This window comes from Ursus arctos, unplaced genomic scaffold (genome assembly GCF_023065955.2).
Source record: "Ursus arctos isolate Adak ecotype North America unplaced genomic scaffold, UrsArc2.0 scaffold_4, whole genome shotgun sequence".
NCBI lineage: Eukaryota > Metazoa > Chordata > Mammalia > Carnivora > Ursidae > Ursus > Ursus arctos.
The window spans coordinates 5691741-5705691 of record NW_026623056.1 but is presented as its reverse complement, the minus strand read 5'-3'; the positions used below and the strand labels follow the sequence as shown (position 1 = coordinate 5705691).

Here is a 13951-nt window from a genome sequence, read left to right as displayed (position 1 = left end):
TCCAAAATCCTAACCTGAATGTGGGCTGACATCAGTGGAATTCCCCTACCACTAGCTTGACTTTATCCTGAAGGCAATGACTTGTGTAGATCAGCTAGAAGGATCTGTCTATGATTTTTTTTTTTTTTGATGGAAGCAAATCTAGTGGTTTCTTGGTACCAAATAAGAGAAGCAACTCTTAATCAGGTCTGTGCTGTGCCATAAACCTAGCAAAGATTTTGTCTCTTTGAATGAGTGTGTTCCATAAAGGGGATATCTTTTCTTTTAAACTTATGACCTAGTTTCTTCCTATTTGTGTTTTAATCAGGTGTTCCGGTGCCTTCCCAATGATGAAGTACACAATTTAATTCAACTGAGAGACTTTATAACCAAGCCCATCTTGGCAAGGGAAGATCCCATTAGAGCTGAGGAAGAACTGAAGAAGATCCGCGGGTTCTTAGTGCAATTCCCCTTTTATTTCCTGTCTGAAGAAAGCCTACTGCCTTCCGTTGGAACCAAAGAAGCCATAGTGCCCACAGAGGTTTGGACTTAAGGGTGATACTCGTTTGCAGCTCAAGGACTTCCACCTTGAAAAGTGCACTGCACACAGTGACTTCAGGGAGATCCTCAGAGCCGCAGCCAGCCCCAGTGCACGCAGGGATCCACCCCATGCACCCCCTGGATTGGCCGGGCAGGACTGCGGTCCTACTGATAGAAGGACGCTGAACATCAGGTGGGCTTTCTAACTCTTCCTGCTTATCCCTGTGAAAAAGGGACTGTATTCTTACTGGGAGCACATGCTCAACAACGAATTCCACGGTGTACACCAAAATGCATTTCCTTTGCTAACAAAACTTCACCTGTGCCTGTGATGGAGGCTGCCAGAAATTGTCGAAACCTCCTTATTCTTCTCTGACCCTCATGAATGCAGCTGATGACTGTTGCACCTGCCCTCACTTCATAGTACATACACACACGGTTTAAGATATTGTTTATAACTGGAGGATGTTGTGATGCTGCTTCCAGGTTCTTTAAAGTAATGGGGATACCCCTGCCCATCTGGTCCTGAAGTAGGAGTGTTCACCCAAGCAAGGATGTGGTCCTTATCCCTGTTCAGTGACTGAAAGGACAGGGTAGACATTATGTATACAGCTGCCCATGTTAGGTGCTTCTGATAACATCAACACTATAGATCTTAACACCACAGAGCAGTAGGAAGGAATTAAATTTGGTTATTGAGGCAGAGATTTTACTTTGCCTCCAAAGGCAATGACAAGATATGGTCTTTTGATAGGGTCCACCCGATCAAATTTGAAAACACATGGAGGCTATGTCATTACACAGCAGCTGATGAAACTCAGAGACAAAGAACGCAGCCTTCAGAAGCCTGCAAGGTGGCTGTGGGGATCGGATCCAGACAAGAAAAGAAGATTCCTTATAGTCCTGGAAAATTCCTATCATCCTTAGCTGCGGGATTGATTGAAATTTGAGTTTCTACATTTGAAAACCAAACCAGTGAATGCAATTTGTCTTTCAAGAGAACCAGAGTCTTCCTAACTCCTACGAAATTAATAAGTAGAAGGCTAACCTTATTTGACATTCAGCTCTCAGCTATGTTACCTTCTTTAAGAAAAATTAATTGATTGCAAAATACTTGCTATTTAACTTGTATCATTAAATATGCATGAACATTCCAGCAGGCTTCCAAAGAGGTTAGGATCTTCATTAATTCACATTGTCCTAGTCTACTAATCGTTCTGGAAACCCATTTTTCCTTTTTGAATAGTAGCGTTCCCTTTGGCGCACCCTAGCTCTACGTTCCTGAACGGAACTCTTCTTCCAGCCTGAAGAGCTGCTGTGCATTCCCAGAGGCCCGTGCCCGTAAAACGTGATGCAGGTGCATTGATCACACATGTAAGGATTCCCGGGACAGAATCTCACTGGAGTCGTTCTTTAAAAAAAAGCGAGGGCCCAATCTTTGTTTTCATGGAGTTAGGAAGAGGTTAAACAGGAGTACAAAGTCAATAACCTGGGTGAGTAGGAGAGAATGTCACACTCAGGAGAGGATTTCACACCTAGAGAACATTTCACAAATGAGGTGGGACTATGCTTTATGAATAAATAATTTCTCAGATGGCTGAAGGTGGTAAAACAACTTCATTCTACAGCAGCTGTAAATAAGACATTTGCTATTTATGAAGTTTAGATTGGCATTTAAAGGGTTGAGTGGATGTGGAATACTGAAGGATTACTAATAGTTTACTTTTAAATATTTTTTAAACTATAGAACAGTCAACACGCTGGCTTTTGTTTTTGTGCAAAATGCTCTCCTAACACCATGAAAAATAAAAGCCTAAAACGTCCCCTTCTCTTAAAAAAAAAATCACTTAGTCCAGTCTCTCCCCATTTTATAGATGACAAAACTGAGGCCCAGATTGGTTGAAGGACGCACTTGAGTTCACCCATCTGAGAGATGGTAGAGGCAGGACTAGTGAAATTGCTGTGGTCCATTCCTAGCCTCTCTCTTGATGTCATCACTGTCCACAAGTGAGGAGAGGCAGTAAACAGATTTCAGTCAGGATATCTCTAAGCTGCTTTGAACACCGTGATATCATGTACTTAAGTGTTCATCTGTCTTCCCCTGTTTGAATGTAAGCTCCCCGGGGCAGGGACTTTGCTGTGTTTTGTTCATAGTGTATCCTCAGAGCCTGGAACAGTACTGGGCACAGTGGAGGTGCTCAGTAACTGGTGGGTGAATAAACGAGGTGCAGGAGAGAGCTAATGAAATGACAAACTTACGGCATCTCAGGCAAGAAATCTTACTGTTGGTTTCTGGGGCCAGTTTCCTTTCTACTGCACCTTCTGAAAGGCAAGATGTTCTTCTGCAAAGAGAGAGGTTACCAGCTTTACTTGGGTGGATTTTCTGGAAGATTCTATGCAATAATGGCCTATTTGCAACAGCAGCTTACATAGAGCAACATTCTGCAAGTCACATGGGGTGTGGACACGAGGTGTACTGCATGGTCTAATTAGCCATCATTCTGACACCACTATTACCTAATAATAGAAGTTCAAATAGTTTATCTTTAACATTGCAATATCTGGTATCAACTTTAAAATGCAAATGATTCAAAGCCTTGAAAAGCTATTATGAATCTGCTCCACATTTGAAGTCAACTGTAATCTTCTGAAATGCCTATAAATGCTGTACCCAATACTCTGATAATCTCTGTAATAATTTTTATTTTCAAGAAGGGAAAATCCTATGATTATACAAAAGGACTGGCAGGAAGTCGAATAGCCACTCAAACTGTCCGGACTGTCCAAGCTCAGTCGTTGGAGGATACTCAACACAGCAGGTCTGGTGCAGGCATTTGCTGGGTATCAAGTGTCCACTCGGTGACTCGCCCTTCCTTGGGATGTTCTTAATTCTCACCTGTAAGGCATCGCGCAGAGGCTCGGAGAGGCGGTCGCTAGATAATTGAGTGGCATATCGTAAAACAAAATATTGGTTTTCTTTTAGTAGCACCTTTGGAAGAAAACTTCATCTGTAGGTCAAAAACGTGAGCAGTTCATCTCTTGTGTGCTAACTTGGGAAGTTGTGATGTATCATGAACGAATCGTCTCCCAGGTGAAAACAGCGGGCGGAGAAGCCTTCCTGCAGCCGTCAGACTAGGGGCAGACCCGGTTTGCACGCTCTTCAAGAAGAACCTCCCCGTCCTGCAGCTCCTCACCCCTTATTCCTTCGGCCTCTGTCCCCAGGCAGGGCACCTCCTTATTATGTAAACCATCCTAGAGGACAAGAAGAGGGTTTCTGAAAAGACAAAATGAGGCTTCTACAACAAATCTTCAGCTTCACTTCCCTTTTAAGTGACTGACAAAATATTATTATTTTTTACCAGAGGTAATCGTCTCATGAACATCCCTGATTTGATACGGCCCTTGAGCGTTTTCTGATGTCTGTCACCCTCTACGCAGGGGCAGAGAGGGTCCTTCATGTCTCCTCATCCCTCTCTACTCTGTTGTATAAAATGAGCAAAGGCTAAAGGACTTGAAGTGTGCTTAGGAATACATTTTTATTTCCCTGGAAGATCCTTGGAGGCCAATTACTACTGGCAGTTGGGAGGTTTCAAATGGGTGGGCCTTGAGAAATTCTTGAATCTAGAAAAGCACTAGAAAAAGAATTCATCAGCATCTCTCAGAAAGTTGCAGGCGAAAAGTCAATGGATTCGAATTATTTTTAGGGGGGTGGCTAGGTACCATAAAATGATTCCAGACGGCATGTAATTCACATGCGAGATGGCACTGACTTTGACTTGAGATTAGAAGCTTTCATTAAAGGAACCTAATGTTTTATGACTTAATTTCTTATAGGTTATTTTATTTTTCCTTTATACTATTTTTAATTTGTAACTTAAGAACAGTAATCAAACATACGATACATGAAAATGTGTCACGCTAAGCATTTGGAGGTTGTAAAGTCAGAGACTAGGATGGCAGTCCAGCCAAGGTGCTTGCTCACTTCCTCTTTGCCCAAGCAACTATAGTTGTTCACTTTATTCTTGATAAATGCACGTGAGTGAATGTCACCCTAATTCTGCTGCACACTAGGAAACAGAACATCCCGCCCTCCTAATGTAGATCTACTTGGATTCTTCACACAAAATAGTCTGGGCCAAAGGTACTGATATTCTCCTAAACCACTCTAAAACTTCATGCCGAAGTATTGCAGTTGAAGCACGTGTCACTCACACACACACATACACAAAATACTTGACAAGGAACATCCATTCAGAATATTTCCATAATCTGGACAGAACTCAGGCTTCTAGCCTCACCTCTATTGCAGCACTTGGCACACCAAGGCTGGGCCTCCTGTTTTTGTAAATAAAGTTTTATTTGAACACAGCCACGTCCATTCATTTCCATGCATTCATGACCAAATGATCTGCAAATCCTAAAATATTCACCATCTTTAAGAAAAGCCTACTGGTCCTTCCTCTAGAGGTAGCAGAGAATGTCCAGACAGCGTCCCTCAACCAAACAGAGTTGGGTGAGTTCTAATCTCTTCCCTAACAAGGTTTTCAAGTCTCCCTATCCCAGAGCCCAACATTCTACAATGGATTTATTTGAAGAACAAGGTCAAGTCCTTTTAGGAATAAAATCACATGGTTTTGGTTCTGGAAAGACATGTTGTCAGCTAAAGCAGGCGTCTCCCAGCTGAGCACTCATCGGCATACATTGACAATGTTTGTAACTAAAGTGTTAGAAAATGAGGATGGGCAGGCTGGAGGGTTTGTATTCAGAATGAGAACTGTGAACTCAGGAAGACTCAGTTTCCCGTGAACTTTCCATCTGTGAAGCATTGGAAATGGTCCATGTATCCATTCTCTGCCTCACAATCAATGCTCTCTGTGCCTGGTTCCTTAACCGCTTTTTAAAAATGTAAATATTCATTAATTAAATCATTAAAAGTGTGAAATCAGCAGTGTCCCTTTATTTGAAAACCAGATTCGTTGCTCTGCACCGGGGTCTTGAGAGCCAGAGTGCTGCATGTCTGAGCTTGAGACGGAACAGCGTGTCTGTGGAGCCCCCGCCCACACCCCAGTCGTGGGCCCCCACGAAGGTAGCCTCAGATCTCAGCGTCCTCTGCTTCTCCCAGGCCTCTGACCCGTGAGGTGTGATGCTAGAGTGAGGTGCTGGATTTCTTTGAAAAGACCGAGACAGCTTCCAGTCAGCACATACTGAGGAAGGCTAGTGAGGGTGCTGGGGCGCATCGGTGAACGAGTCAGAGCAGGTGGGCCTTTTTGGTGTCCACATTCTAGTGAATTGAGAGTGCAAAGTTACTGCCATTCTCAAACTAAGAAAGTGCCTGAAATAGGAGGCATTTGGGCGCAAGTAGGGGAATTACCAAGCTGGAGAAAACAGCAAAGACTAGGGTGAAATAGAATAAATGTCAGTCTTCGAGGACACCAGAGTAGAAACCAGGAAACAGCCATATTACTACTACCCATAACAGTAATAGCTATCATGAGTGAATTTGTTGGCCAGGACGTCTTCTAAGCAGTTGACATGTTTCAGCTCATTCAACAGCTCTGGAGGTACATACTCAGGAATGGTCATGGCCCTGAGACTGTCCTTTACCCCCTCTTCAAGACTCCGGGGGCGTACATACAACACCCAGGTATATGAGGGATAGGTGTGGGGCTGAACAGCACACACCAGTGGGAAAAGCATGGGCTTCAGCATTCAAGAGAGCTCACCCCCAAGCTCCACCCTGCCACTTGCTAGCTGTGGGACTCTGCCAGCAAATAATCCTCTCAGAGGATTATGTGGTAATAGAGCCTCACTCGTGAAGGCCAATGAGATAGGTAGGTAAAAGCGCAATGCCGCGCACACAGGTGTTTCTATCAAGCCACAGCAGATGCCTTTCATCTACTCTCTGAACGTGAGGCAGGCCATCTTGAATAGAGAGGACAACACACCCCATACCCACACCCATGGTCTGGACTTCTTTCTCACTTCCAGAAGGCAATAAAATGATAGTGATTTCTGGATGGTGACTAGATTTTTGGGGGGTCATTTTATAATGTGTAAAAATGTTGAATCACTATGATGTATATCTGAAAGTAAAAGGATATTGTATGTCAACTTTACTTCAATTTAAAAAATAACTAAAATAAAATAAAAATAATAATTTCCAAGTGGAGGTTCTAAGCTGGAGGGAGGGCAGAGAGAGGTGTCTAAGGGGTGGAAATAAAAGGTGGTTTTCTCCAAATTCCTATTATGCTTACATTGTTGGTCTCCTACACTATGGAAATAAACCAAAAGTCATAGACTGATGCCCCACAGGCCAAAGAGAGAGTGTGGATTTCTTTAATTCGTTTCCACTTTTATTCGGAGAATGATAGTCTCGATTATTCAAAGTCTTGCTATCATCTGAGGCAGAGGTTATAAGTTCAAGGTTCACAGGCGGCATCAAGCTCAGAGGCATATTATTTGGACCATATAATGTTTAATATTGTGAATTAGTTGCTAAATATAAAAATTGATAGATTTCACATGTTTCGATTTCTGACTTCTACGCAAAATCAGAATGTCTAGGAACAATGGGACACATGGCATTAATTCCTGTTGGAGCTGAACAGCTGTCCCTTTAAGATAAGGCATGTGCTCTCTAGGTCCCCACAGTCGCCCCCCATTCCCTACTGTTAAACCGGGGCGGGGCTTATGACTTGCTTTGACCAATAGAACGTGGCGGCAATGACACTATACAACTTTCAAACCTACGCCCCCGGAAGACTGCAGCGTCCACTCTTACCATCCTGAAATGCTCTCACCAAGTGAGGATGAGAGACGAAGGCAAGAGAGAGGACCAGATGACAGCCAGCACCAACTACCTGACTGGGTGTGAGGCCCTGCTAGCTCACCCTGGCCCAGTCCAACTGCCACCGAAACCAGCGGAAGGACCGCCCAGCTGAGCCCAGCCCAAATGGCTGACCCACAGAATTATAAGCAAATGGAACAGTCACTGTCATAAGCCCCTAAGCTCTGCGATGGTTTGTGACACAGCAGTAGACAACTGATAGAGTCTAGCTTCTTCGGCGTATTCCGTTTTTCCTTTTTCACACTCTAGCTGCTCTGCGGCCTGCTGCCAGCTGGTTTCCGGCCCCTCCCCCTAAACTGGCCTACCTCTGGTCCATTCACACCTTTTACGAATAACAACATACCTACAGAAAGTGCCTCCGTGATAAATAGGCAGCCTGGTGTGTTTTCAGGAACTTAACATACACAGCTCAGCAGCACCCAACTCGAGAAAGGGAAGCCCCCTTCCCTCCCCTCCCCTTCCAGTCACTACCAACTCCCTGACTTCTTGAAGCACAGGTTCCTTTTGCCTATTTTTGTACCTCCGCTGGCTTTTTCAACAAAGACATGTTCAGTGTTTCTCTCACTAGGCCTGACGCTTTCCTTGGCTTGCAGGTGACTGGCCACTCTTTAAAATCATGGCGGCTCCCCTTCCTCCATTTCACAACGCCAGGCTCCCGCCCGAGCCCCCGGGTCTTCTCACGCTGCGTGAGGCTAGGCGATCCCACCTCAGGCTCCGGCCCGAGCCCCCGGGTCTTCTCACGCTGCGCGAAGCTCCGGCGATCCCACCTCAGGCTCCGGCCCGAGCCCCCGGGTCTTCTCACGCTGCGCGACGCTCAGGCGATCCCACCTCAGGCTCCGGCCCGAGCCCCCGGGTCTTCTCACGCTGCGCGACGCTCAGGCGATCCCACCTCAGGCTCCGGCCCGAGCCCCCGGGTCTTCTCACGCTGCGCGACGCTCAGGCGATCCCACCTCAGGCTCCCGCCCGAGCCCCCGGGTCTTCTCACGCTGCGCGACGCTCAGGCGATCCCACCTCAGGCTCCCGCCCGAGCCCCGGGTCTTCTCACGCTGCGCGACGCTCAGGCGATCCCACCTCAGGCTCCGGCCCGAGCCCCCGGGTCTTCTCACGCTGCGTGAGGCTCAGGCGATCCCACCTCAGGCTCCGGCCCGAGCCCCCGGGTCTTCTCACGCTGCGCGACGCTCAGGCGATCCCACCTCAGGCTCCGGCCCGAGCCCCCGGGTCTTCTCACGCTGCGCGACGCTCAGGCGATCCCACCTCAGGCTCCCGCCCGAGCCCCCGGGTCTTCTCACGCTGCGCGACGCTCAGGCGATCCCACCTCAGGCTCCCGCCCGAGCCCCGGGTCTTCTCACGCTGCGCGACGCTCAGGCGATCCCACCTCAGGCTCCCGCCCGAGCCCCGGGTCTTCTCACGCTGCGCGACGCTCAGGCGATCCCACCTCAGGCTCCGGCCCGAGCCCCCGGGTCTTCTCACGCTGCGCGACGCTCAGGCGATCCCACCTCAGGCTCCCGCCCGAGCCCCCGGGTCTTCTCACGCTGCGTGAGGCTCAGGCGATCCCACCGCCTGCGGCAGCTTCCCCGCCAGCAGCGTGCTCACCCGCAGTCCGTTTCCTTAGAACTCACTCTCAGGAAGCACGTGAGGAGAAGGGGGTAAAGCAGGCTGGGGACAGGCAAAGCCAATCAAGATTAAAGAGGGAGTTCCCACTGAAGGCAGCAGGGCCGGATCTTGTTTAGACCCCTGAAGGCCCGGGAGGCTGCCGTCCTTATCCACAAGCTTCCATTTCTCATTGGTTGAACCTTGCCCTCGGCAGTGCCACATCCCGGGCATTTCTGGAACTCCCTGCGGACAGGTCCAGCAAGCTGCTGTGTGTCGGAGAGAGCCGGTGGAGAAGCAGCAAGAAGCCCATGAGGCAAAACGACAACGAGGGGAACCGCAACTGCGGCTGCCACGGAGCTCAGAGGCAGGCAGCAGGCAGAGAGGGTGCGACATCAACAGCGCCCTGATTTTCAAAAGTTACTGACTTTTAGAAGACTGACAGAACAAACAGGCCAACTAAAGGGAGAAAAGAAGCCACATCAGGTAGGAAGTACGGAGACGTGGTTTGGGGGAGAAAGGGGTCATGGGTGTTGTGGAGGGGAGGGACTGTGGTTTCAGAGAAAGGCAGGAAAGGAGGGGAGCGCACAGGGGAGCACAGGCCTTTAATTTTTCAGGATGGCGTCATTTTTATACTTTTTAGAGGCACGTAACTGCCCCGAAGGCAGGCAGTCTCTAACTTTTTTAATACTCTGCATTTGGCTTATCACCACGCGGAGTACATTGTTCAGATTATGTGAAAAATGGATTGAAATGTTGTCATCTCTACCCTCTTCCCCCAAGTCTGTCTGTGCTCTGATATGTGGGATGCTTTGGGCCAATCCAGAAAGTGCAGAGGAGAACCCAAAGAAATGAGTTGTTTTTATGTTAGAGTGCTGCAGTAAGAATTGGATTTCTAAATTTTTCTTTAGTATTTGTTAAGTCTCAATCACTTTCTAAAAATATGAAATACACAATACGTGCCCTCCTTAATGTATTGCATGGTGCGCTGGGTGTTATACGCAAGTAGTGAATCATGGAACTTTACATCAAAAACTAGGGTGACTAACGTAATATAATAAAAAATTATTTAAAAATTATTTTAAAAAATAATATAAAATATAGTTAAAGCTGTCATAATGGAACTTTCAAACATTGAGTCAAAATCTCATTTGAAAGATCATGGAAAATTAAAATTCAATAGTTTTCCCCATGATATTTGACTATTCACTTGCTGGACAGTTGCCCAAAGGACTTAGTTCAGAACCGCACCAGATAACTCAGTAGGCAAACACTTGGTGATTTGTGAAAAACAACAGAAGGAGTAGTTTTGAAACGTCTTTTAAAATAAACACATATTTCCGGAGCCTTTTTTCATAACCCTTCTTCCTTTTTAAGAAACTTACGTTACAATGCATTCTTTAGATAAAGACACAGGGACCCCAAAGTGAAGTGAAAATCCGGAAGTTCTTGACTTACCTTCCCTTCACTAAGCTAATTAACCGCTTTTCTGTCTAGAACAACCCAGATCTATCACAGACTCCTCTTTGTTTTGAAACTGGTCTGAGGGGACACTGGATGCAAATCCTTTTTTAATCACTCTTTCATATGCCCTCTCTTTTTAAAGTCTGGGTTTTTGGAGAAGGGAGCTAAGATGGCGGCGTACTTAGAAAACCCTAGGCTCCTCTCATCCCATAGTTATCAACTAGGTAACTTTCAAATCATCCTAAATACTCCAGAAATCGGAAGACTGACAGAACAAACTGGCCAACTAAAGGGAGAAAAGAAGCCACATCAGATAGGAAGTACAGAGACAGGGCTTGGGGGAGAAATGGATCACGGTGCTGCGGAAGGGAGGAAGCTGTAGTTTCAGAGAAAGGCAGGAAAGAGAGAGAGGAGCACACAGGTGAGTACACAAGAACATTTCCCCAAAGCTGTTGGCTGGGAAAATGACAGGGGCTGATTTTTGTGAGTACTTGCAAGCAGCAGGGCTCAAAGACTGGAGTTTTAGAGGTCCGTGGGCTTGGCTGGGATAGAGCCCTGACCTGGCACTGACCTGCCCTGGCAGAGGAGGCAGGTAAACAACCCCAGGGCAGACAGCATGGAAACAGTGATCTGAGGAAAACCTGGGGCACACTGAGGGGAGAGGATTCACTCTTCCTGGAGTAGCCTTTACAGAGGCGCCTCTCCACCTCTCCCAGGACAAAGGAGCTGGCGGCACCATTTCCTTCCCCTGCCCTTCAGCATAGGTGCAGAGCCACCTGCTAAGGGCAGCTCAGCCCCACACTGGCTGCCTACCCTGCGTGCTCCAAATCCCACACCCCTGCACTCTGGTGCATCTGCCCTTCTCGGGCAAGCTTGCCTCAGCTCCTGTGTGGTGGGCCCCTGACCCAGAAGACCAGCAGAAACCCTGCCCACACTATGTCTCCTGACCAGAGAGTTCTGCAAAACTTCATTTCTAGTGGAAGTAGTATCAGGTCTCACGTAACAAGCAGACCAGAACACACCTAGTTAAAACCAGCCACACTCTGCCCAAGGACCAAACACTGCCCACTACAGGCAAGGAGAGCCTTTGCAGATGATTGGCCTAAAGGACAGAGCAGCCAAAACACAGCGGCAGAGTGCACACAGCACACATTGGAGACACTTCTGAAGCTCCGGGCCCTGAACACTATATAACCTCTTCTTCATAAAGCCATTACTCCCAGGAGCAGGAAACGTAATGGCATTTTCTAATGCACAGAAGACCAAGGCTTAGATAAAATGCCAAGATGGAGGAATTCATCCCAAATGAAACAACAAGATAAGGCCATGGTTAGAGATCTAAGCAAAACAGATATAAGTAATGTGCCTGATGGAGAATTTAAAATAATAATCAGAAGGATACTCACTGGGCTTGAGAAAAGAATGGAAGACTTCACGGAGACCCTTGTCACAGAAATAACAGAATTTTAAAAGAATCAGAAATGCAAAATATGAGAACTGAGATTGGAAACAGGCTTGATGCAACGAACACAAGGCTGGAAGAAGAGGAACAAATAAGGGATATAGAAGACAAAATAATGGAAAATAAGGAAACTGAACAAAAGAGAGAAAGAAGAATTATGGAACACAAGAATAGACTTAGGAAAATCAGTGACTCCATCAAATGTAATAACATTCATATTGTAGGAGTCTCAGAAGGAGGAGAAGAGAAGGCAGAAAATTTGAGGAAGTAATAGCTGAAAACTTTCCTAATCTGGGGAAGGAAACAGTCCTCCAGATCCAGGAGGCACAGAGAACTCCCATCAAAATCAACAAAAACAGGCCAACACAAAGACATATTGTAATTAAATTTGCAAAATATAGTGATAAAGAAAATATCTTAAAAGCAGCAAGACCAAAGAAGTCCCTAACATACAAGGGAAGACCCATAAGCCTAGCTGCAGATCTCTCCACAGAAACCTGGCAAGCCAGAAGAAAGTGGCATTATATATTCAACGTGCTGAATGGGAAAAATCTGCAGCCAAGAATACTCTATCCAGCAAGGCTATCATTCAATTTAGAAGCAGAGATAAAAAGATCCCCAGACAAACAAAAACTGAAGGAGTTTGTGACCACGAAATGAGCCCTGCAGGAAATATTAAAGGAGACTCTTTGAGTGGAAAGGAAAAACCAAAAGTAACGAAGACAAGAAAGGAACAGAGAAAATCTCCAGAAACAATGACAATACAAGTGATAAAATGGTACTAAATACATATCTATCAATAATTACTCTGGAGCTAAATGGACTGAATGCTCCAATCAAAAGACATAAGGTGTCAGAATGGATTAAAAAACAAGACTCAACAAGAGACTCATTTTAGACCTAAAGTCACCTGCAGATTGAAAGTGAGGAGATAGAGGAATATTTATCATGTGCATGGACATCAAAAGAAAGCTGTAAGTAGCAATACTTATATCAGACATCTAGATTTTAAACCAAAGACTGTAACAAGAGATGAACAAGGGCACTATATCATCATAAAGGGGAAAAGCCAACAGAAAGATCTAACAATTATAAATATTTATGCACCCAACATGGGAGCGCCCAAATATATAAAACAATTAATAACAAACATAAAGGAACTCATAGATAATAATACAATGATAGTAGGGGATTTTAACACCCCACTTCCATCAATGGACCATCTAAGCAGAAAATCAACAAGGAAACAATGGCTTTGAATGACACACTGGACCAGATGGACTTAACAGATAAATTGAGAACATTCCATCCTAAAGCAGCAGAATACATATTCTTTTCAGGTGCACATGAGACATTCTCCAGAATAGATCACATATTAGGTCACAAACCAAACCTCAACAAGTACAGAAAGATTGAGATCATACCAATCATATTTTCTACAATGATGCTACGAAACGAAGTCATCATAAGAAAAAAATTGGAAAGACCACAAATACATGGAAGTTAAACAACATACTACTAAACAATGAATGGGTCAACCAGGAAATCAAAGAAGGTATTAAAAAATACATGGAAACAAATGAAAATGAAAACACAACCATCCAAAACCTTTGGGATGCAATAAAAGCTGTTCCAAGAGGGAAGGTTATAGGAATACAGGCCTACCTCAAGAAGCAAGAAAAATCTCAAATAAACAGCCTAACCTTAAACCTAAAGGAGCCAGAAGAAGAACAGCAAACATAGCGAAAGGCAGCAGAAGGAAAGAAATAATAAAAATTAGAGCAGAAATAAATGTTACAGAAACTTAAAAAAAACAATAGAACAGATCAATGTAATCAAGGGCTGGTCCTTGAAAAAAATTAATAAAATTGATAAACCCTTAGCCAGACTTACTAGAAAGAAAAGAGGACCCAAATAAAATCACAAGTGAAAGAGGAGAAATAACTGCACCACAGAAATATAAACAATTAGAATATTATGAAAAACTATATGCCGACAAATTGGACAACCCGAAAGAAATGGATAAACTCCTAGAAACATATAAACTACCAAAACTGAAACAGGAAGAA

The 13951-nt window shown here is 45.2% G+C and overlaps 2 protein-coding genes across 12 annotated transcripts in view; both read left to right on the top strand.

Moving 5' to 3' along the window:
* Window positions 1–5461, top strand: part of PLD1 (phospholipase D1) — a 227981-nt gene extending 222520 nt beyond the window's left edge. For all 6 annotated transcript variants that reach the window (XM_044384107.3, XM_026498587.4, XM_048214773.2 and 3 more), the window contains one exon: window positions 308–5461. In XM_044384107.3, the coding sequence (XP_044240042.1) occupies window positions 308–532 (225 nt within the window). In that variant the 3' untranslated portion in view covers window positions 533–5461. The remainder of the gene's footprint in view (window positions 1–307) is intronic.
* A 4621-nt stretch (window positions 5462–10082) lies between these two features.
* Window positions 10083–13951, top strand: part of TNIK (TRAF2 and NCK interacting kinase) — a 475440-nt gene continuing 471571 nt past the window's right edge. For 3 of the 6 annotated variants that reach the window (XM_057306490.1, XM_057306488.1, XM_057306486.1), the window contains exon 1: window positions 10085–10733. In XM_057306490.1, coding sequence (XP_057162473.1) covers window positions 10590–10733 — 144 coding nt within the window. In that variant the 5' untranslated portion in view covers window positions 10085–10589. Of the gene's footprint in view, window positions 10734–13951 lie in introns of all 6 variants that reach the window. The other 3 variants (XM_057306489.1, XM_057306487.1, XM_057306485.1) reach the window with 2 other exon arrangements.